Source organism: Anopheles moucheti, chromosome 3 (assembly GCF_943734755.1).
Source record: "Anopheles moucheti chromosome 3, idAnoMoucSN_F20_07, whole genome shotgun sequence".
NCBI classification, from domain to species: Eukaryota; Metazoa; Arthropoda; class Insecta; order Diptera; family Culicidae; genus Anopheles; species Anopheles moucheti.
In genome coordinates this window covers 2,708,678-2,733,288 of record NC_069141.1, presented here as the reverse complement: position 1 = coordinate 2,733,288, position 24,611 = coordinate 2,708,678, and the positions used below count along the sequence as shown (strand labels likewise).

Genomic DNA, 24,611 nt, shown 5'->3' with positions numbered 1-24,611 from the left:
ATGGTGGTGTTGGGTGATAATCGTGCTGGTGAAGGTTAGTATCAACAGCAGCCCAAAGAAGATGACACCGCGATGCTTATGGTTGCGGCATTGAGGAAACACGCTTTTCCGCGTGGGACGTGTCTAGAAGAGCATAGTTTATCCTCCCATCCCATCGGAACTTCCTGTTTCCGCTTCTTCGCAGTAGTTGTGTTGTTGTTTTGGGTTTGTCACCAGCGAGGAATGTGCGAGCGGAGACATCGTGATTCAGCCATTTCTAAACATTCACTGCGTAACAGTTGAATATGATCATAGTGCCCTCATCTGAATGGCGCTAGTGTTTCAAAACACACACCCTATTACCATGGACGCGGGCATGGGTTTTCCTTATCAAGTACAATGTTGTCCCCTCTGGTTTTTTTTTGTTGCACTGCAAACAGATATGCACTTTCGAATGCATCGATGTTTATTCGAACGAATATGCTCTGTGCGGATGGTTCTGTTGACAAAACAGTTGCGATGGATCGATAGTGTAAGCACTCGTGCGGTACGTGATGAGGAGATGCTTTTTAATCACTAGCACTGATAACACTAACTATATTGAGAGCGTGGAATACGAATGCATTGAAATATAAACTCTGTAGCTATTTTACACCGTATTGAATGCTTCGATCTTTTTATATCATCGCATCCAGTTACTAATCTGACATCTTATTGAAGTATCTGAATAAATTGGCTGTATTGAAATATGTATCCTCAGTCTTAAATTCCTAGAGAACTAGAGAATAAATCGTTACGTCTGCCGACTGTTATTCATTTTATGCTGCCTCATGTTAACATCACAGGATCATTATCAATCCTAGTTGATCTTTATAAACTGTCTACTAAGGATAAGGACAGTCATAAGATGCGACATGTGACTAAGCATCTACAAATTTCGATCAGTGATCCTGAAGAGATATCGAGGATACCTAAAAAGAATGGTTTTTGACTCCGAATACTTCAAAACTCTATGAAAAATGTCAAAATACGTATTGTTAATGTAGAGCATCTTGAGGGTTCCATTTTGAAACATTTTCCTATTCAATGAGAATTTGTTACATCAACAAAAGTTATCTGATATCGCAAAAATATTTGAAAAAAAGTGGATTCCGCTAAGTGAATCGAAATGATGTAGATGGAAGGATAGTCAAGTCTTGAGCATTGCAGAGAAGTAGTTTTATTTGATATTTGAAACGAATGTTACTTCTTGTTTTGAAGTTCATTAAAATTATCATTCATGTTGCATTCATTGCTTAAATGTATCTGCTATATGTACTTATCAGGTGTGTATCCCACAGTTTCCAACACCATAGTCCTGTGGGTTGTGATAAATATATCGCCATTGAAGATGCTCCTTCAAGCGAACTCCCACATCATCTTGTGCCCAACTTATCACCTTCGCCAGAAGCAGTCGAGCAAACGGCTTCCAACGTTCTTCCACGCTGTCCCTTGTGATCCAGCCGCTTTCACCAAACCACCCTCCAAAAAAGGACGCATGTCAAATGTTTGAGGTTATAAATATAGGAGCCCGTTCTGCGTGCGTGTCACTGCGTGTCACATTGTGCTTGCGCTCACACAATAAATAGATTAAGATTAGGATGATGGAACAGCACATATTTTACTATTCCGAGCAAGGCGCATCTTGGCGAACGGTTTTTCTCTCACGCAGACAGATGCGAGAAAGAAAAACACCACTCATCCTCATCTCCCGGCCCGTTCGCTCACCAAGGATCGTACGGTCTGACGGTCGAACGCCGTGCGGAGGACTTGCGCTTCTGCAAAAAGGACCAACTTATGCGAATGATGCATGATCCACGCCACGTTTATTCATCCTCCCGAACAACAACGCGTCCTGATGCGCCGTGATGCGTTTCGTTTGAAAAATGTCTGCATTCGAACGCGGGGAAAAGTTTGTGAGTCGCGAACGAATAAATCGTGCGGTTTGACGGGCTGAAAGAGGGAATAACCGCGGGGAACTGTTCGCCACTGTACGACACATCATCGCTCGAGCGTGAAGAAGTTGTAATCTGAGATATTCATCGTTTGCCATTTTCTGCAAACGCTCCGTATTTCACTTACCACTTTCAACTCCATATCGTCCACACACAACCGATTGACGACCGGCTTGCTCGAAACTTCCATTTCACCACCCTTTGTTGGTTGTTTGGCCCACCGGGTGCTGGGATTTTCTACAACGAATGTCACACCGAAAGCGAGAGTCGCATCTGCCAGCACGCGTAATAGGATTTGTCCCGGGTAGTGAGCAAGACATATTTTACATAGCAACACCTGTTCCTTCGCGCATTTGTGCACCGTTGCCGGACCCGACGGCAGCTCTGTCATGCTTGCGACTGCATACTGTTTTTCCGCACTAAAATCACACACTGTTAACTGTTATGGGGACGATGCCCGTCAATGCCCGTCGAATCAAATTCAATCAACCACGGCACCACGCGGTTCCGTTGTCTGAAGGAAGGTAAACTGTACGATAAAGTGTAATCATTGATACTCCCGGGAGCGTTGAGAAAACCGTCGTCAAAGTGTGGCTTAGTACGAACCGAGAAAAAGGAAGGAAAATCCCAACTTAATTAATTAATTACAGAGTGATTGCTTCCCCTTTGGGTTAAATGACATGGTTTCATGGGAGCTGAAGGAGGGCCAGGGGAAAGGGGGGAAGGATATGGATGAGTCCAGCCAAGCAGTGAGGTCAGCCATGGCCGAAAGAATGGTTTAGACAGTGCAGATAAAAATCAGCATGGTTCTGTAACCGTCCGTTAAGCCGATAGAAAATTGAAACGTGCTGGGCTAGTCGTATTGGGCACACAATAACTTCAACTTAATCCCGTAGGTCTTTAACAATATGTTTCTACACTACGTTACGAATGGTGAGCAAATGAGAAAAATTATTAAACAAATAAATCATAATTGCATTATGTATACATATAGCACAATCGACATTAACTACCGGGTCTACTAGCAATAGTTAGAGTTATTCAATTATTTAGCAAACAGTTTTTATACAGTTCCGTCATTGTTGTCTATGTGTTGTAAAAATATGATACACGACATTAAAATTTTTAAAGTTAATACAATAACATTCAGAAATTTTACCATTTCTCGAAATTCCGTACCACACATTTGGTGTAGAGACAGTGTCAGATAAATCCATCCGTATGTGGTGGATTTGCAATCCACCAGTCACCAGCCAGTGGCCTTTTCATCGATTTGTTCACATGCGTTCCCCCAGGCAAACAATTTTCCTTTCCCCGTTTCGTCCTAAACCTCCTAGACTCAATCGATATAATCTTTTTAATAACACTTTCGATCTCTGCGTCACCGTTGGACATTGTTGCTAAACTACAGTCCCTGAATTTATTAGTTTCGAAGCTAATGAGGATAAACGGCGATAGACAGGTACATTAAGGGCACACTGTGCAGACTAATTTTATACTAAATTTTCACTTTAATGTGACATAATTTTGTGATGTACTGTGTTGGGCACAGATTTAGGCGCCTGAAGGTATGCAAAATAATCGAAATTTCGGTTTGACAGTTGATTTGTTGAACGCGGTGAACGGTAAAAGTTGGTTGCCTAATTAATTGAAAAAGAGGCGGATTTAAATCTGGAATTCAATTCTTGATTTATCGTGTTTATCGCCACCACAACTCGATTGTTGAAGCACGAACCATTGCTTGAAAATAAAGGTGATTAAGAAATCGAACGTAGTAAGGAATCCGTGTGGGGTAATTCGATAGGTAGGACATAGAATTTAATTAAAATCAATAAGTTCTCCCCTCGGTCAACCCGATTTACGACGCTTCCGCTTTCCGGTTCGGATGATTTCCGGTACTGGAAGGGGGCGTTCGTACCGTTCTACTTATCGCTGTTCACGCGCTTGACGCAAGTTCTTCCTTCGATGACGTTCCGATCTGTGCGCTATTCTATTTGTAGAATTGTGCTTCCTGTTTGATTTTTCCCCCTTTTCACACTACCACACAACCAAGAAGCGCAGAGTGTGCTCTAAGGATCGTACCCATACTGAGGTCGCCTAAGGTGAAGGACTTCAATGCTGAGCAGGGGAGGGAGGACCAGGAGGCTAAATTCCGTTCTGACCTAATTGGCACTCCAATCCATTTGCCATCGCACGGATGCGGTTGAGTGCAAAAAGTAATGGAAATCGAAGCCGTAACATAAAACATAATTCACCGAGATAAGAGATTGGCATTCGAATCAACAACAATCAAGCTGTCACCGTCGTCCTCTACTCACGTCCAGTGTCCCTTGCGCTCACACTTGGTGCAAATGGGTTGGCGCACATTCGCATGTATGAGGACACCAATCGATGCCAGATGATGTTCTGGTCTGCTTGGCACAGTGCTGCGATGCGATCGAAGATCACACCGGTATCCGTTTCGGTTGTGCTACGTCCATCCGGCGCAGTGGATGAACGTAAAAGCCACCCCGTGGCCATATCCTTTCGGGGTGATTTTCAAAGTGATTTTCACTGTAAGAATGCTTTCATTCACCTTTGGGCGTAGATAGTGAAGATAGACGGTCCCATATTTGCATTATGCTGATGAGCAAATCGCAGTCAAAGTTTTTCGAACGGACCACGCACACGGTTGGAAATATTGGAGAGAGAAAAAAGAAGCTCACACAACGAGATGGCGATAGCGTGTGGTAGCATTATCTCTCAGCCCAGCATTCGTTACACCACTTATGGAGTGTTTTAACGATATCAAATTGTTATGTTTTCCAATAACACATGTACCTTTCGTGGTGGTACCGCTTGTACGGCATGCAGTTGAACGGGGACGTCCGACGTTGGCTCTTCTGTCTCACGATGCGCTTATTGAGTAGTGAAAAGTTACTAGCAGCACCATCCGGTCCTGATCCCTTTTTTGTTTCCGTTCCGTGAAAACTGCTCGCAGTGACAGACAGTTCCGAAGGGATGGCTGTGAAGGATGTATCAATAGTCAGCAAAACGTTGTCTGCTGGGGTTTTGTGCCGAGTGGGATGAAACGGGCGGGTGGTACAAAAACTCGGGATTGGAACTTGCCTTTCGTTGCTGCACTGTAAATGTAACGGATATGCTATCGTGCTTGTCGTAGTATTAAAAAAAGCATACCGAGACGAGGGACATCCTTGCCAAGGGTGAGCATAAACCGAACCGAAGAGACTGTGGGATGGTTGCGGTTTGGTGAAACTCATTTTATGATATGAGATTGGATCGAATCACATTACCAGCCAGTCGCTCCGCCACGTCACCCGCCCCACCGGTGCCACGCTGGGAATTGTTCTTTTCCCTTCCCCGGGCCGCACTCTCTATCGAAGTCAATGAAATGAGAAAGGTAAACAATTGAAGAAGCCAAAAGGTTCGAATGGCATCCGAAACAAGGGGCCCGGTATGTTTACGCAAGCGTTACCACAGACGGTGGAGTGATACAAATATGGTATGGATTTTTATTTGAATTGATTGGAAAAGACACCACAAGCGCACACCACCCCCGGAACACTCGCGAGGGCATGGAAACAATTGAGTGTACGCTTTTCTTTGGGTTTGCTGCAAGCCCGGGAAACGCCTACGCGTGATGCGTATCGCATCAATCTGCTTGTTTTGGGTAGAAATTCTCCGGAGAAGTACCACGATGTGAGTAATTTTATTAAGGTGTCAAATAACAGTATGTCTCGTTAACAAAATATGTACCATTTCGGCTATGATAATGTTTTGTAAATTAATTGTATGATAAACAACAATAATTAAGCCGATGCGTAATTAACTTCAGATTAAATGCATTTTCCGTTGAATTCAGCTGTTTTTTGCTTATTGTAAGTGTATTCCAGGATATATCCGCCTGAAAGTATGCAATTATCTCGACACAGCTTTATTTTTAATTTTTTTTAGTTCAATTCATACAGGGTTTGAGCTTATTGACTGTATTTTTGTGAGATATCTTTATTTTACAAGATTGTACAAGATACAGCATAGATTGTATTTGTTACTCCCCTCGACGATTGTTCAGCACATAATCGAATCTTCAATAAACGCCGGAAAGTATGCAATATGTAGTCTAAAGACCAATTGAACCGGGGAAGATTTTAGCATCATCCGTCATCAATATCATTACATAAACAGCACCATGTTATATAAATTGGATTTATTATGTGCTAAGTTATGAAATAAATATTCAATGCATACCTTTGAGCGTTCTAAACAGCCACCATCCATCTGCATTTGTCACGATTACTTACTATGGTTTCACACCCATCGCACAGAGTACTATGCATTTTTTAAGTTCAAAACTATCGACCCTTTCGCTTAATAATCCAGCAATATAGGCAATTTAGTGACGACTTTCGGCACTGTTGAACAGAACGATTTAACACACGATTAAATTGGCAACTTAACGCAACTACTTCCTCTCGCGCAAAATTGATTTGACAGCTTTCCCAGCAGTCTAATCTCTTCGGCACACGGCACAACCGTTTAATATGGTGCTGTAAAACCCCATGGTTATTAGAGTGCTTGTATTGTGTTCCGATTATGTCACGTGCTAAATGACACACGCGCGTCACGATGCGTGCTGAATACACGGCCGATGATGCTGATGCTCATGGTAACCGATCGTTTCTTAAGCAACCCGAGCTGCTTACATTTGTTCAAACGGAAACTTAATTAGAAACTGTTGATATCCAGCATATCGCTGGTATGCGTGCTTAGTGGGATTTGTTGGAAAATTCGCCGAAAAACCTGCGCGTGGAACGGGGCAAAACACCGGAAAACGATAAAACTAATCGCTAGAACACGCTTTCCTACATCTCGCTTTAGTATCTCTCCTCATGTCTGTACTATGCTGCCGTTAAATAAGCCCCGTAGCAGCAGCAGCAGCAGCATGTAAATGAGCACTTGCCCCAGTCCGCAGTCCACTCAGCGCAAACAACCCTTCAGCCGGATTCGGCAACGGTGCGAATGTCGTTGTTGTGCGTTACGCAACAGCTCACACAACAGCAACCGGCGTTCTAATTTCAACCACCACCGCACCACGCCAAAGAAAACGGATGACAGATTCAATCTGTCACAAATCCCCGAAGCTTACTGTAAGCTCGCGATGGCCCACCACCATCCAGACGGTGTATCATATTGCGCGTACATTGTTCTGCTGCCTGTCGTCGCGTTTGGAACGGAAGGCATTGCGAGCGTTCGATCAAAATTAACATTGACGGGTTGGGCTGTTAAATTCCACCGCTGGAAGTGGAAGCAACTGCACCACAGGGCTTCCGGGCCGAGCGTTGGAATCAAATATTAAATTGAGCAAACATTCAACCGATTCATTCCCCGTGAAAGACGACACCTTCAAAAGGAGATGGGCGCTTGTAAGTGGGGCTCTCCCGCTCGGTGGATTCTCGAGATCTCAGGCAGTCACTTAGTGAGACCACAAAGAACAGCACCTCGACAGAAGGAGCCCCTCGAGAGACACCGGGATCCAATTCCGAGCCAACTAAATAGTGATACTTACACTTGTAGACAAAAAATAGGGCGTACTTAAAGGTATCACGTAGTACGAAGCACTATTGCGTGCGACCACGGCAACGACAGACAATGACGTTTGGGAAAATGAGCCTGAAAGGAATTCATAAACAACCATAATTGAAGACGCGTAGCAACATACCAGCCGGCCACCAGATAAGACGTCTCGTAACAAACGCACGGCGGTGCAGTGTGGTGTTTGCTAGCCGGAAGTTGGCGAAGGATGTGAAGGGTTGTCCCATAAATACACAATACCCAATAGTTCCACCTAGTGTGGCAGTCATTGTGTGTTGCGCCTTTGGGAATTATTATCAGTAGGTGGGAGAAACTCGTCGGAAGGACACCATTTGTGGAGCTGTCATTTTCACCCGTTTGTCCCGGCACGGAAGCGTCGTTCCGCACCGTGCAGCGGTATGAGATTTAGCGCTTTAAGCGTAAAATGATGACGACAATCACGATTTACAAGCAATTTGTGTGTTGCGAGATTTTCCTCCCGTGCGCGCAACGGGTACACATTCCAAGGTGGAATGTCCTCGGCGTTCCAGAGCAACTATCGTCCTCTAATGGTACCATTTATAGTAACAAAGCAGTATACAGCTCCTGGAACCTCTCACGGAGCAGGTTTAATCGCTCTTTGTTGGGCTAAGAATTGTTTAAATTAAACAACACCATTATTAAACAGTGAACTACACCAACAACAAAAAAAAAACTCCCACTTCAGATAATTGAGTGCACACATCTTGAACGCGTGACACAATTTTCATCGTCTTGTTGAGAGGCTCCGAAATAGCTACCGGCACTAATCTGTTCGGCTTTCAATTACAGGTTAATTTGAGCGCACGGGAAAACGACACGAAACTTGCGTTCGCAAGCTCGTTCACAATCAATTGTACCGTTTGTCGTCGTCCCTTTAACGCTGCAGCATAGGAATCCTTGCATTGTGCATCCTCGCATGTAGCTCGCGGGTTGATTAATTGCAACCATCATTACATTAATTCGTCAATATCCAATGTATTGCTCACCTGCAGCACCTGCACCCCGCAAATTGGATTGATTGGTCCCGATCGAATTCGAACAGCAATTAATTTAATGTGCATAGTACACCTTCAACACCGCCCCGCACACAAATGGGACCACGCGAGACACATCAATCAGTATTGGAAAACGGACAGGGACACTAGGTTTTCGCCACCGAGCTCAGAAATCACTTTGCAAAACCCTGCATCAACCTACCGTCGAAAGGGAAAACTTTGTGTCGCCTGAACAATTGACACCCAGCAGCCCATTTTGTATCTTCGGTTTGCTAATGTCGAAAGGAATGGGCACTGGGCAACGATTGGGATGGAAATTAAATTCACCTCAGCATTGGCAAATATTTGTTCAGCGTGAGCGAATGAATTTCTCGATATGCATGACAGCAAATTATACAGCCACATTGCCAACTGTCCTACTGCTCCGGGGGAGTGTGCGTGTTTGTGTGTGTACAGTGTATTCATGCAATGTGAAATCGGTGGACTTACATGATACACCTTAATCTTTGTGCTTGAACGTCTCACTCGACCCAGTGTGTCTATGGTAATTGATCTTTGAGATCAGCTGTGTCCTCTTTTGACAAATGCCTTTACGGGAGATAAATTTATTATCTATATCATCTTCCAGCGTTGTGTCCTGATCGTCCTTGAATAGCGTATCAGCACTGAGAGGTGAAGGATTGTAGTTGATGCAGTTATTGCAAAGATGCCAGGATCTTCTGAAGGCCATGGACCATCCTTGAAGTAATATACCCATGGCACACTTGTTAGGCATGGCAAACCAGTTCCTAAAAAGGTAGTTTTGCACAGCAAAGTGCATACTTTTAGGGACATTTTTACATGGATTGTCTAAATCGACAGAAAAGCATCCACAATAGAAGCCATTTTCGTGTCAGCAACATCTTACTTTAAGCTTTTTTATAATTTTGAGTCGCCTGGGACACAAATGTTCAAGGCGAACTCCTGATATGTCCTGAAATGACACATTTCGGAGAAACTTCATCATGAAGGTTTTCGAAGTACTTATCCCCTTGGCCGATTCCGTATTCGGTTATATGTGGCGCTACTTTATGAGGTGAAGCAACCTCGCCTCATGCACAACCACAAATAATGTGGAATGGAAATGGGCTAGTCGGGGAAGATTCTCCAATAATTTAGGTCAAGTGAGATTCAAGTTGTGGTACTCTTCGAAGGTGATTGTCATTGTAGCAGCTTTCGAGCGATTCCTTTGATCCATCCGAAATTAACTACAGCCAGATCGGGGACTCTCGATAGATTCCCGTCTGACGTAAGTACCATCTTTCCCATCCGGCCAGACATCGTGTACCAATTTGCACCAGGAGAAAAAGTAATTGGATTATTTGAGTCAAAGATTAATCGGAATAATTATCAAACAAATAGGCAGCTGGGAGCAACCGGGGCTTCAAGTCAGGGTGGCGGAACGTTACTACGATGCTACTAGACGAAGCCTGCACCGGATCTGGAAGTGCGTTTGATTTATGACTCACCGACTCACAGGACACGGTCCGGAAGTGCAAACTCATCTCGCTCCAAACGGAGCACTCATTCTGGAAGCATTCACCACGCTACCACCAACGCCAGGACGTTTGGGGCCATATTTTCTTAAAAACAAAGCACTAAATCATTCTGTTATCTTGCCCAACGAACGCTCGGTCGGGTGAGTGTCTTGGGCCCGCGGACGGATTGGCAACCGTTGTGCTGTAACGTTACTATTATTGCTGGGGCATGAAAGCCAAAAAATCCACCGCCACAGCATGACGATTGGAGCGTCTTTTGCAATCATTGAAGCGAGAAATTCACCTGGTGGCGTATTGCGATTAGGTACGCTGGGGATTGAACTGTAAGCTACAGGCGAAGGCATTATATCTTTAAGCTGCTACAGTGTTTCGGTGCACCATAAAACATCGATTTAAATACGCTGGACAACACGGCTAAGGCACAACCGTGTCTCCGGTGACAGAAGTCTTATCCTTTCATCTGATCTTCATCGTTGTCCTTTCTCCGGCTGCGTTGTTTTACGTCGAGCCGGAAGTATAATTTATGTAAAGCACAGCAGATGAAACTGAAAGCGATCTTTCAAATTGCTTCTTGTTCGAGTAAATATCCCAGGGGTAGATAAATCTGTTCGGTGCGAGTATTTGACTTTCCGCTCTTTTTTTTTTTGCATTGTTAAGGTGCGGCAAAGTAAACCCCACGATGGTCGCTAGCTTACAGGGAAGGATGCCATTGCCACAACTCCAAATACGATCGGTATTGTTCATCTTGCTGTCGAGCAACACGCGTTGAAGGAGGAAAAGCGTAACAATAGGGCACACAGATGATAAGAAAAGGCGAAGCAGATTTTTCTTGTCGAGCTGCAAATGCACACCGTACTGCTGCCGTTCGAATCTGGTTGCCAGTTGACACCAAAGTGCTGCAGAGCATCTTACGCTTGTCGATTGTCCCACGGACGGGAGTGGCGCCTTTTGCTGAGGCATCATTTTTTTGCACCTCCACAGAAGAAAGAACTCGTCCCGGGGATGGGTAAAGAAAATTGTACCAAATTTCCCCCGAGCGTTGAAACCAGAGTTTAAACAGAGTGAATACTATCGACAGGGCAAACAAAGCTTCGGTTCCGTCTGCCAGCATAACGGACCATTTTTGTGTGTTTGTGTGTGTGTGTGCACCCCTCAAACGCCAGCATTACTCCTTGTTCTTCCGGATACGATTGATGTTCGGCCGGTGGTTTGGGTGCTGATGCTTCCACGGTAAACCAATGCTCAAAGGCTAGGCTACTGCAAGAATCCGTCCACAATCGGTTCGGCTCCCTTTCTTCCTTTTTTTTAGTTCCACACAAGAAATCTATCATTCCTTGAGGCAGAAGAACGATTCAAAAGTAGAAGAAATTAAATAAAAAGTAATTTTCAATAAATATAATTTGATATCATCGCTTTGCTTTGTACAGAGCAGCAAGGGTTTTGTGCATGTGACGCTGTGAAGTGAACATCGAACATCAATACCGATGGAGATAGAGCTGGTGGCCCGTTGAGAAACCAGTTGCTAGCAAAAGCTGCTGGTTGGTGACGGTTGGATGCATTACAGGGTTACTGATGGTGGTTTCTTAGCACGCTTCCATCAAATACGCCCAAAAGTATGCAGTTGGTTACATTACCGAATGGGAACTAAAATTCCAACTATATTTTTCTCAAAGAATCTTCCAGGATATGATCGCTTTATTGTGGAAAATGTTTGAATTTAATTTAAGTTGCTTCTTGAAGATGACTTTATTTATCAATAAAGTTCATTGAGGTTGCTTATGATTTTTATTCCATTTTTTTTTATTTCACGTAAGACCAATTGTACAGTTTGTATTAAAAATGTAGCATTCTTCTATGATTGCATTTAAATTGTAATTGAAAGCAGCTAAATTCTTATTTGATGAAAACAAACTACTCCTTACACACATTCACAGACACCCTGCAATGAAACAAAACTCAAACACCCGTGCTCGATTGCACCTCGAATGGCAAACGGGATCAATCTGGTGGAAAAGCATACAGAAGGTAAAAACCCAAACCTTTGCATTGCCTTTTTGTGTTTGCTTTACCACCCGTAGGGCACCCGGAACCGACGCTCTATTGACCAGCATGGATTTAGCTCTAAGAATGTATCAGATCGAACTTGTTACTCGCTCAGCGTCCTCTATTTGTCTGCCGCTGCAGTTAAGGAAGAGTAATTTCCTTGGAAGGATTATCCTTCCATTCTTTCGCACCGGGAGGTGGATAAGCGTTCGGGCAAACATGGTGGAAATAAATTAATTTTTGAAAGTGTTAATTAAAACCTTATTTTCAACCATCCTGTTCGGGGTAAAATGGGGGTAAATTCTTTTCTCTGCTGCCTTGCCATTTAATGTCCAAACAAACACAGGAACGACTTCCCAATAGCTTCTTCCCAATTTCGGATTTCTTAAATTTCTGCCCCAACCAGCGGCATACGTGAAAAAAGATTTTCTTAAATTAAAATCCTTCTTGTTTCTCTCTCCGTACCATTGCCAGGATCTGCCAAGGAAGACTAGATTTATTGAATTGTTTGCTCTTTGCGTCTCTTTACATCCATTTGCTATAACGCCCGGGATACGGAAGGAAAACCTTCACTACGCTTCTGTGTACCGTGGCGGTTCGTACTCGGTGCAATGAGTTTTACTCCTTCTCAAATCTTACGCCATTTGTCAGACAATGCACAAATTAATTAGTCTACCTTTACCTGTGCACAAAAAAACTCGCTTTTAAGGGGCTTTTACGTCTCATCCACTACTACTGTGGACCGGTTTGCAGATCAGCTCGATGCCATTTACTTAATTAATGTGTTGCGAATTGGATGTGCTGCTGGTCGTTCTGACGCTTCTTGTACGGAAATATTAAGACAAATTGAACCACTTGGCCGAATATTTTGTATTAAACTTGCTTCCGCCTATTGGCTTTATTCGAACGAGAATTTCTCCGCGCGAAAACTTCATCCCCACTCCGTCCAATAGCTTCCCTTCCAACGCATTGCACCATCAGTTGGTCGATTCTTCACTAATCCTTCCATAATGCGGACAGGCAATCGAGTAACGGAAGGGAGTACGAAAACAAACTATTCCAAACTTCGATACTTTCCGAAAGGAAGGATTTATAGAAAACTTCCATTGGCCCCGGCTGTGCTGATGCTTCCAGTCACCCATCAATGCATGAAGGCCGGTCCCAACCCTGCTCCAATCCGCTACACCAATCACTTTCGGTTGATGGAAAAGTTTTAAGCCACACGGAACGGAAGTATGTCCGAAACTGTTGTAAATAAATTATTTTCCAATGAAGAATAAAATCTCCCGTTTTTTCGACCCTTGCGTTGTGTGCCCTTGTTTGCGCCCGGGCCCAACTACACATGTGTGGCGCGGTTCGCTCCATGCATTTCCACCAATTTCTCCAAGCCCGGACTGGGAAATATGGGAGGTGCAAGAAGTTTTGATTCTTTCCAAAGTTCTTACATTCGACATTTAACGCTTGCAGCACGGGGAAACTTCTTTGGTATTAGTGAAAACTCTCCCCGGGATTGGTCTACTTCATCGGTCCCACTCTCCTGTCAATTCTGTCCTTAACAATAGATCTAGTATATAGTTCGGTGTGTAGCTGTGCGAGAAGGCCACACGAACCTTTTCGCTTGAGTAAAATAATTTAGATCAATAAATAAATGAGCAACTTTTACGTACTAGTTGTTGCTCTCCAACGTCTGCTTGTCCGCCTCTGGTTGGAAGATTTTTTTTTCTAACCCCCGGACATCCTGTTTAAGTCCGCCGGAACTGACCATTGCCGAAGAAGAACGGCGGTACCTGTGGGTTCTGAGCTGCCAGTCCAAAGTTTGTGCCCTGCGGAACACCGAACAGCGGCGGTTGCATGGGAAACGGTTGCAACGGATATTGACCACCCGGGAAACCAACCGATCCGGGAAAGCCTGGAAACGGTCCTACCGCGGGATAGCCAACTCCACCAACCGGTTGCTGGGAGGGAAATCCCATCGTTGGGCGACCTGGTACGGTTGGAAATCTTCCCGGACCCGCCGTGGGAAACGGATCCCGCTGGACAATAACGGAGGGTGGATTCATCGGATTGAACGTAATTGCGTTCGGGTTTGCCGTTACACTTTTATCCGCCGCCAGCCGAAAGTTGATGGCGATGTCGTTGGAAAGATCGTGCCCGGTTGATGCGGGCACATCACCAACTGGTCTTTCCTGGTTTGCGTTGAATCTGTTATCAAACCTGTTCGATACAATGATCCGCTTACGATCGTCCTGCTTAGGCCATTCGTCTGACACCGGCTGCCGTTGCACGTTTACTTCCGATTCCTCCTCCGAGCTCGATTCGAGCAGTTCGCTGTTGCCACGGTTACGTTGAACGGCCATCTCGGGTGATCCTGCCACTAGATCTTCCAATGGGTGTGATGCCGCTTCGAACGATTCCAGCCCTGACCACTGTTTGGAGAACTGTATGAAATACACATTACAACTCACTGCAACATCAGCAGAGTGATCTCCAACTCTAATTAAAGAGCGTCGATATTCTGCGTGGACTAGCTTCTATGAAATAATTTACAATGATGATACGGCTTAAAACTAATAAATATCTCAGATGAAATATGTACATTAGATTCAAAAGCAAACCACTCTGCAGCATTATTCGCGAGCCTCATGCTTGTAAGTTCATTTGTTACGTGGAGCTCTTGTGGTTAACATTGTAGCAGCAAACGAAAAATATTAATCCAAAAGTTGCAAAGAGATAGAGAGAAAGTAAAGGCATTTGAAGTTCTTAACAACTTTATTTACATCATTCAGTTTGTAAAGCTTAACTGGTTAGACTTATTAAAATCGAAATCGGGAAGAGCGAACAGCCAACAGTTCAACGCTGCGGTGGACGAATCTTTCAACAATTGCATTCCCATGTTACCAGGCATGAAGTAATCGGAGAAATATCGTCGTATCAAACCCAACCCCCAATCTACCGATCGATGGCGCTTGCTCGACTGTAACGTATATTCCTCGCCATTTTCTACAACATATTCCTTTTCTCCAATACACTATTCCATTGCTGCAAGATGCATTTCGTTGCGTGATGTATTGTCAGCTGGCATCGAACCTGTCAACTGTTAACCGGAAGTCACTCCTCACGCACTAGTTCTGGAGTTTGCGGGTGGAAGAAGTTCATAAAAAAAGAAATGCAAGTAATGAATTTACATCACGCATACCAGCACTATGCTTATGTACATGCTACTAGGAAGAGATATGAAACCGGTAGACTATGAAAGTTAATTGGGAACGAAAAAGGAAGATGTATGAACGAGAAAATACGAGATACGAATGATGGTCCATAGCGTTCGAATCACAGAGGTTTTGTTATAGTTTTAGGTTTAAAATTAAGCGAGCTTGAAAGAATCGGAGGGGTAGTTTAAACAGTACGACGGTAAACATTAAGAGATCCTTCGTTTTGTGTGTTGCGGTTCCCCAATGCAATTGTCTATAGAAAGGTTATAGCAAACATACGGCCACACCCGAAGGAACCGAGAGACAGTGGATTTGTATTGTTGTTGTTATAAAAGATCGGATGCTTGTAGTAGGGAAGCTAGTAGATCAGTCCAAAAGTGAAGAAAGGATTAGGGCAAGCGTTTGCAACAGCGATTTTCAGAAGAGGATTATGCAGCGTCAGCAGCGGCAGTAGTAGTAGGTTCCGCAGCTTCTGCATCATCAGCTGCACTTTCCGTATTTACCTCCTGCTTGTCCACTGGTGCTTCCTTTCCATTCTCCTTCGCCTCATCGATGTCCACGTCGGACGTATCGATCGTGTTCAGATTATCATCATCTGCGGTAGTCTTCTCTTCATCACTCGATTCTAGCTCGGTATCTCGTTTCGGTGCATCAGTCGACGGTGCGTCTGGTTTCTTATCCGACTCTCCATCCGCACCATTACGATTGCCGACCTCAACATCAGTTGGAGCTTTCGGGGTAGTAGCCACCTCTGTGCTGTCGTCCGTGGGCTTCACGTCAATGACACGCACCTTGAAGATCGATGTACCGAACTCCGTCTTCTTGGTGTAGTACGTATCATTAATCACAACCTTGTGTCCATCGATGACCTAAAACAAAGCGAAGTTATTGCTTGACTTATTGAGCGAGGGATGAGGAGGTGCTTCGTTAGGACATACCTTCACAGTAGAGGTAGAGTTAGTAACGCCGTCTTCCGATGAGTCGTCCGGAATCTCCGCCGGCCATACTCCTGGTCCGGATGGGACGAAATCACCACCATAGAACGGATTCCACGATCCGGAGAAACGATCTCGCACACGTTTCAGAAGATCTAAAAAGCGTCAGATATACATTAGGGTACTGTTAAGTTCGGACGCGCCTTTAAAAAGCCACTCACCATCCAGATATCCCGAAAGATGCCACGAGAACGGATTGTACGTTGGGAAGTACACGGGTCTAGCCGGAATTGGTGCGAAATCGCCCGTATCCACTACACCATCGAAGCCTTCAAACGACGACGGATACCGGTTGTAGTACGTCGGACGGTGTTGCGCCAACGGCACGACGATATACTCAGCATCTTCCGATGTGTCGGATTCCTTCTCCTTCTCGTAGCTCGCTGCAAAAAAGATCAAAAGCATCGATCACAAGACACATCATAACCATTTATCGATCATCGTCAGCGTCTCAAGTTTATTGCGCACCAATTGGAAAACATGCTTCATCATGAACAGTTGTGCACGAAGCACAACGATCAAGGTGAAATCGATTTGCAACGGGGGAGAAAAAATAAATCTCCACCTAAAAACGCGATGGGCGGAGTAGGGCTTGTCGATGGCTTTTTCGGTGTGCCAGCCACCCCGGACAAATGGTGCCGTTGGCTGCCCCTTCTCCTTTTTAGCCTCACAGCTAGGCAATCGGGGAAGAATAATTGCAACCCTGCCCGTGGCCACACTAATCGGCCATAATTGATGTGCTCAAAGCTAATGAAGATGTTGGAGCAGCAGTAGTAGCAGCAGCAGCAGCAGCAGCTGTTGTTATTCAAATAAATGGAAAATGATCATTATTCACCGAGGGCATGCAACTAGGCCGTTTCTTTCCACAAAGCTCCATTTGAATGACACTTGTTCCAGCGTAGAAGAGTTCTCGAAACGAAAACTGACTAAGCCAAGACGAGGCGAGGCTCTAAAATCTTCAGCACATGACTCGCTAATTTCAAACACTTTCGTTACCCGGGCGATCATAACGAAGAACTGTGACAGAAAAACATGCAACGAACAGCAGAACACGGCCATGATCTGATGGATGAATCACTAAATGACAGAATCGCGTGTACTCCCGTCCACTTTGATGGCGTCTTTTTTCACCTTTTGCGTGACGCGTAACAGCAGCCGGGAAGGCTTTTGTTTCATAATTGGTGCAATTTGGAACTATCTCCCTCGTCGTACCCGTATCAGGCGGCGTTTTTAAATTGCTAATAGGAAATTAGTGTCCACAAATGGAGAGAACATGAAACAAGCCCTGTTTCTGAACGTTGTAAATTTGCATTGATAAAGTTACGGTTGGAATTCATTCAGCCCCAACAGAAACAAGGGAAAGTTACGCGAAGTTTCCATTTGGCTACAATTAGCGAAGCATTTTTCTACATTTAAAACCCCTATGTGCTTGTTTATTCATACACTATATCACCTTGAATGGACTTACGATCTGCTCCGTACCGTAAATATTCCACTCGCTCTTGCCATCCAAATTACCATAACGCTCGTTTCAAGAACTCATTTCATTCGAAAACAATTTCGATTGCACTTCAAAAAGAAGTGAAACTGACGGATCAAGATCAAGAGGTTCTCTTGTACAGCAGTTTCGAAAAAATCTTCTCTCCGAAACATGTCTATCACGATCGTAAATCGTACAGACTGCATTGCCACTGTTGACATTGTTATTAGCAACAGTATCCTACGACGTGACTAGCGCTCTATTGGATTGATAGACAAGTAAGCACAATGTTGACCTACTCTCCGCCGTACAGATCGTGCCTCTGCCTCCTTCATTCTATAGTACTCAAACAGTAGTTTCACAAGCCTGTTTCGTGTCAAAACAAGCCAATGACCTACTCGATCGCTAACACTGGAATCAAAACTGCTCGAGCCGATCTTACAGAGATCCGAGAGATCGGTCTGAGGAATAAACCCTTCTCCACCAGGCAAAATGACGTGCCACAATTATATTGCTGGGTGTAAAAAGTTATCAAATTATCCATAATTGCATCACATTCAATGCACAATGCGTTACTTTCGTGATGTCTTGGGTACCCACAATAAAGCTTCCCTACGCAACAATGGAAATTCATATGCATTTGCTCATTGTTGGTTAAATGCTTGATCATTTTCAGCTTGAAGAGTTCCTTCTCTCAAAAAAAACAAACTCTTCAAGAAACCACCCAATATTCAACCCCCTTGTTCAATACCCCTAAAACCAGCCTCTCGGTGCATGACCAGACATAAGTGAACACAGTTTTACAAATGTCACGTGCCACGGTGTACTTTGGTACCGCAGTTAGGCAGCAATACTGCACCAATCATGCACTCTACCGCTTGTTACCGACATTCGCCCAGTGTTAACCTACACTCAGATCATGCATCTTATGTTCTGCAATTGTATTCAAAACACGCAACGAAATAAATCAACAACAATCTAATCGCCTACCCATGTGAGTGCCGTGTCGTCGAATGCACCAAAGCTCGCAGCTGAGCATTTAGTGTGGGAGGTCCAGTAACACACATGCGGAAAGCATGCCAGACGTCAAATGGATAGGAAATAGGTAAACAGTGTATTAAATTCCTTGCGAAGATATGAATATAAAACTATATACTGTAGTCCCTACTGCTTACTATAACCCCCTGACGATCGTTTCTCAATTGCATTCTAGCTCAGTAAATTATAATTTCCAAACAACGTTCCATGCAATGGGCGCGCCAAAAGCGAACTTTCTCTGAACTGCCCGGCTCGGGAAGAATGCAAGACACTTGACGTGCTTCTCATTCTCAGCTGGCACCTTTTCCACCTTCAACCGCGAAAGTATTTTAATTAGCTTCATCTCGATCGCCAAATCGTTCAAGTACCTGTCGGCGAAAATTCCTGCCCGGCTTCGCGAACGGCAATTTATTCGGGCGGGAGTGCGAAACGAGATATACACTTGAAATGTTTTCTGTGTTTTGTTCTGTACACAATGTTGGATTCCTTGGACTTTGGTGTGATAAGCTACGGTACGGGTTGGTATAATCACGTTTTGATTTCAATTTAATCATAGCTTCATCATCATCAACTCAAAGCGCAAAATAGTCTGGCAGTTCTTGATAAATAATAAAACACAACTACGCAATGGTGATTTTCATTGAAAATAATTGCCTAATGTAGTGTACACGCGTTGTCCTATTTCACAGTTGCAGGGGTGGTAATGTTGGTTGAAACTTGCCATTAAAATGCGTTTAATTATTTAACAAATGATTTAATAGAATCATAGAATAATTCAAACTAAAGTATCTTAAATAGGCCAATGATTTTAAAACATCAATTTAACTTTTCGAATCCTAGTTCCTAATGAGTTTAACCAGCTTTTTTTGGATAAGACGCTACTGAATGTTTATTGTCCATTTGTGTATTCAATTTCCTTAACAATGACAACAGTCTGTGGAGCACGGCCTTCCGAATATTTGGACACAACCAGGATGTGTTATTGAGTCGAGTGCTCAATAACTCAACTTAAAGTCCTGGCCGACTAAGCGTAGTCCTATTAACATAATAAGACATTTCAAACTAAACTTGAATGAAATTCAGTGTATTTAATAAGTTATAATACACATTTGCATCGTCAAGTACGCATCACTATTTTGCCCCATGTTCATTTACGGTTCTAATGTTGATGTTGATGATAAGGGGGACTCGACACTTCCCTTGGTATTATTTGAAAAACGAGGCGTACTTTAACACTTAGTTTCTGATGCATAATGTTGCCTATAAACTTCGAAACCTCTCCAGTGATAGATCATTTTGAGTACCCTTTACATGAACTGAAATGTCCAGAGTCTTGCGTTAAATTAAAACTTTGAATGGGGCAATATCATCCACATTTCTGTGGAAAGAAAGAGCTGACGCAGCACATGAATTTAGCACCTGTAAACGACCTAGAGCTTCTAAGAAATTATCAAAAAATATTCCGTCAAAATGACACAGTCAACAGATTGGCGCGCGCATTCGAATTGCTCACAAACCCGCCTTGAATCAGTGCCATGTTTTTGTTTTACGCCACCGAAACATACACACCAGCACGGCAGACTCATCCATCTGCGGTCAATGAAATTGCGGCGCATCTCGCATGATGAACAGCATCGTTTGCATCCTCCCAACCCATCACCTCATCATCAACGGACACTACTGGTCCGCTACTGGTCGCTACAATGCAGCGTGTGAAAGGGCCGCAGTCCCGCACAGCGCAAATGCACAACAATCAACCGAAATTGTTAATACAATTGTAGTACATATAGACACTTCCCGGCCTAAACCGGGTGGTGGTAGCGTTTGGGAAGTGCTAGCAAAGCGGAGGAACAATAATGCTTCCAAACCATACACAGATCCAATCTCAACTCGAGTCATCTCGGAAGTGGAAAAGCTAGCGACGTGAAATCAATTGCGGAAAGTAACGAGAGTTCTTACTGTGCCTCCCCATCTACGGTTCATCTGTGTGTCGGACACCGTAGAAGGAGGAGAACAACAAAAATCCGAAACATCACCCAACCATCGCGGGAAATCAGCTCAGTTACTCAGCCGGTGTGATGACGCAAATAACAGTTCTACACACCAACACACGGTGCAAAGTCGCAAAGTTTTCAGCATCTCCCCAAGGTCAAACCGTCCGCGTGCGGGTACGGTTTATTCCGCACCGAGCCGGAAGATTGAGCGCCAATTTCGGAAGAAGGAAATAGGCAAATCTCCCCCGAATAAAATGATGAATGAAGCTCATTAAGGCAAATAAAAAATAACCAGCCAGATTTTTACCACCCGCCCGAGTCAAGTTCGGCTCGGTTGATGTTAAGCCGGTGTATAAATACCTCGTACGAAGGTGTGCAATCATTAAAACCTTTTCAACACCCGCGGCCACATATTGCTTTACATATGTGGTGGATAGATTTTAATTAGCCTTCCAGCGGCTCATCAGCTTAATGTGCGCACGCTTCTGCACAGCTTTACGGAAATTATGCAATCTGTTAGAATGGAACAAAAGATGGGGCTGTATACAAAATGGCGTGTCAATTAAAATCTGTGCAATATGCTAGATTGCATGGTTGCTGTGGCTAGCAGGTAGGAAATAAGGTTTGATCGTACGATCGTTCGCTGTATGATCAGCAGCTAGAGCCGAGATACGGGGTACGTTCGTGTCTGCTGTTGATTGAAACACGAACATGCTAATACTGCGCCACCTAAAAAAAGCGCCAAGAACAGGTTTCAGGAGAGTCACCAACTAAAAAAAATTGGATATTTGGGAATTGTTGTGAACCATGTTCTTGTTTCCAAAAACTTGTTTCGTATCGCAACCCAACCAAGGGTGAAGATATTGCGCGATTTAACAACGTTCCTGGGCTCCAGGTCATCTTTACAGGCTTTCATAGTCTGTAATTATTTCAAAATGGAACTTAAATTGCGTCTCGGACTGAGAACGCTGTGCATCTCATGCCTAACTGATTTTACAATTACAATTACATTCGTTGCAAGTGAGTGAAGCACTCGCATCACGCACGAATTGTACACGCGATGCGAGAAGGGAAATTTGCCTAACATCAGCAATTCTTATCTCCCACCCAGTGGAGATACGTCATTGAATGATCGATTGTTATTAAAGTGGCCTTTGGTATTAAAAATAAAAACCCTCAAATGGGTTCTGTTTCTCCATCCCAGGTGGAAATTTTTCACACTGCCAGGAAAATTGATTTTTCATGTCCATCGATCGCTTTTGCCCACCCGTGAATATGTCACTGCAAGCTCTGCAACTCTCACAATTTTCAGTCAAGCAGGCAATGGAATTGTAACTCAACTCCCACACTCCAACACAAACCAACTTCGGCCGTTCTTTGGTCCAAATTTAAAGTTCTCTGCACTGCCATATGGAAAGCGTTGCGGTCGTACCACTTTTATGCTACTTCACACACAACCACACGCGTTCGTTCGTTCACAACATACCTGGATAGGCGACGGTGGCGGTCACGGTCAAGGCAACCACCAGCAGCAAACTGGTCGTGAATCGTCGCATTCTTTCCGATTGCACACAGGCAAGGGCGCTTACACGCGGTGTAGTATTGGGGTAGAATTTTCCAGAAATTTCCCTGTCACCCTGTCGCCGGTGATAGTGAACTTATCTACGTGTCACCAATGGCCGCACTGCACAACACTGCACTTCACACACGCCGGTTGATGAATTTGTACTGCGTTTGGAATAGAAAGCAAAACAAAGTGCACATTCAGTACGGTGTTACTACGATTCGGACGAAAATTCACAATTCTGTTCACTCGCACGGCCGCGTACTGCACAATAAACGTCAAAACAATACCACCTTCGTTGGGCAGGCAAAAAAGTGCGCGTGCCGGTGAGCTATCGTGAGCATGAGCAAAAATCTGCCGATCCGGTCAGCTGGCGGATGGAGATGAGTGCACGCGTACCTGCTGTTGGGTATACCCGGTTGGTGATGGCTGTTTGCCCCCAAACGCGTTCGTTACTCGCGGAGCACGTTCTCTCGACTGGTACGGTGGCCATGGTGCGCTCTACGTCTATATATGCGATCTTTCCGGGGTGGTTCGCCGGAGGGGTGAGTCAGACACTCTCCCTGTTGCCCGTTGTCGTTGTCATGGTGCGGTTCCGTTTTTACGCATTCACTGCAGCATCGAGCGTCCCCTTCACGCCACAATCGGTCGTGGACGCTAAACGATGTGCCACGGCGTGGATTTGTTTCTGCCGTGTTGTGACGGGATGATGTTGTGACCCGAGTGGAGAAAGATAACAATACCGAAATTTGGGGGTGGTTTTAGTTTTTTGTTTCACTTTGAGGAAATTTTGAAGCGAAATTATGTTAGGAAAATTAGACACTGCTGCAAACAAATATACGATGGCAGCTTTTAGTTTAACAACTTTCTGCTGTTCAGTGTAATACGCTCTTGCTTATTGTGTCACTAAATATTCAATAGTGTTTTGCAATTATTTCAAACCATTTCTTCAATAAATTGTTGCTGCTCCTGAAATCTTCTTATTGCTGATAATTTTTCACTCCATTTCTCTAGCTGTCTTACAAATATGTTTATTAAGTATGAAGAATAAAAAAAGCAAAGTCTTGGAATTTTTATGAAATTTGTTTTAATACTCTTGTTTCGTCCTTTCAACTCTTTAACTATCAAGTTATCAACAGTATTAGATTAGCTGGAACAAAAATATTGTTCGTTAAGTTTAAAAAAAGATAACTTATGTTATTCCTTATATTATAACAACATAAAAGGAATTATAAAGAATGCAAAGTCCAACTTAATTTATTCTCGTTAGGATTGCTTTCTTATGGAGAGCATATTGCTATGTCGTCGTGTTTTTTCATCTCACTCGCTAAAAAACAATGTCTTACTGAAGGACAAAAATTAGCAACATGAGTTACTCCTCAACTACCATTATCCCCGACATTCTGAAGACAATGTATCCAAATATGACTTCAAATTCCACAGTGTCGTTAAGCGGTGACTTCACTAAAGGGCATACTTGCTGAAAGTTTGACATTTCCTGAACTGCGGGGACAGCGGCTTGGAAACACAAAGCGTTTGATTAACTATCAATTGATCATAAAAAATAACCTGTGCTCACCTTCGACCATCTACGATGGGGATGTATTCCGCGAAAGGTATGATAAGTTCTACCATTTCCTCTGCTCGCTCGAAATATAATCTCCCAGATATCTTCCTGATGCTAGGTGTCATCCTTAGAAGTCGATAAAGATTATTTCCCGTTGTTGGCATTCCGATTTAATCATCTATTGCCAATTCTGAACTGTTAAGGCCAGGAGATACAGGCGAGGAGACGGCAAAACGTCAGAATTCTCGAACCACGAACAGCGCACGATTAGCACCTTTTCGCTGAGTGAAAAACATAACAAAACTATATGGAGACGCAATTCTACTACAACTTTACACAGACGAAAGCGAACGACTTTCTCGGCCTCGGGCAATCCTATTCTAACCAGCAGTAGTTGTCCGTGTCTGTACACCTGCAAAACGTCCGTATGTCCATATGTCAACCCATGCGGTACGATCCTATTGACGCGTTTGGCATGCGATACCGTTTTGTGAACCACCACGCACAACGCTCAACCCCATTGCGTAGTGACATGAAGCAGTTTGGTCTGTATGGAACAGGAGTGTCAACTTAAATCAAACCCCTCCCTCCAAACCGGA

General features: G+C 43.9%; 2 protein-coding genes across 3 annotated transcripts in view; one reads left to right on the top strand and one right to left on the bottom strand.

Moving 5' to 3' along the window:
- Window positions 1–24,611, top strand: part of LOC128303300 (stress-activated protein kinase JNK) — a 284,621-nt gene that overhangs the window by 124,566 nt on the left and 135,444 nt on the right. The gene's annotated exons all lie outside the window — the stretch shown is intronic.
- Window positions 11,931–22,920, bottom strand: LOC128303299 (uncharacterized). 2 transcript variants are annotated; one of them, XM_053040205.1, is made up of 6 exons: window positions 22,845–22,920; window positions 22,368–22,609; window positions 16,531–16,752; window positions 16,313–16,464; window positions 15,878–16,243; window positions 11,931–14,600 (listed from the first exon to the last, which is right to left on the bottom strand). In XM_053040205.1, exons 2-6 carry the CDS (start codon window positions 22,435–22,437, stop codon window positions 13,905–13,907), a joined length of 1,506 nt encoding a protein of 501 aa, XP_052896165.1. In that variant the 5' UTR covers window positions 22,438–22,609; window positions 22,845–22,920; the 3' UTR covers window positions 11,931–13,904. The 2 variants fall into 2 exon arrangements, with proteins under 2 accessions (XP_052896165.1, XP_052896166.1); XM_053040206.1 differs by having other exon boundaries at window positions 11,931–14,588.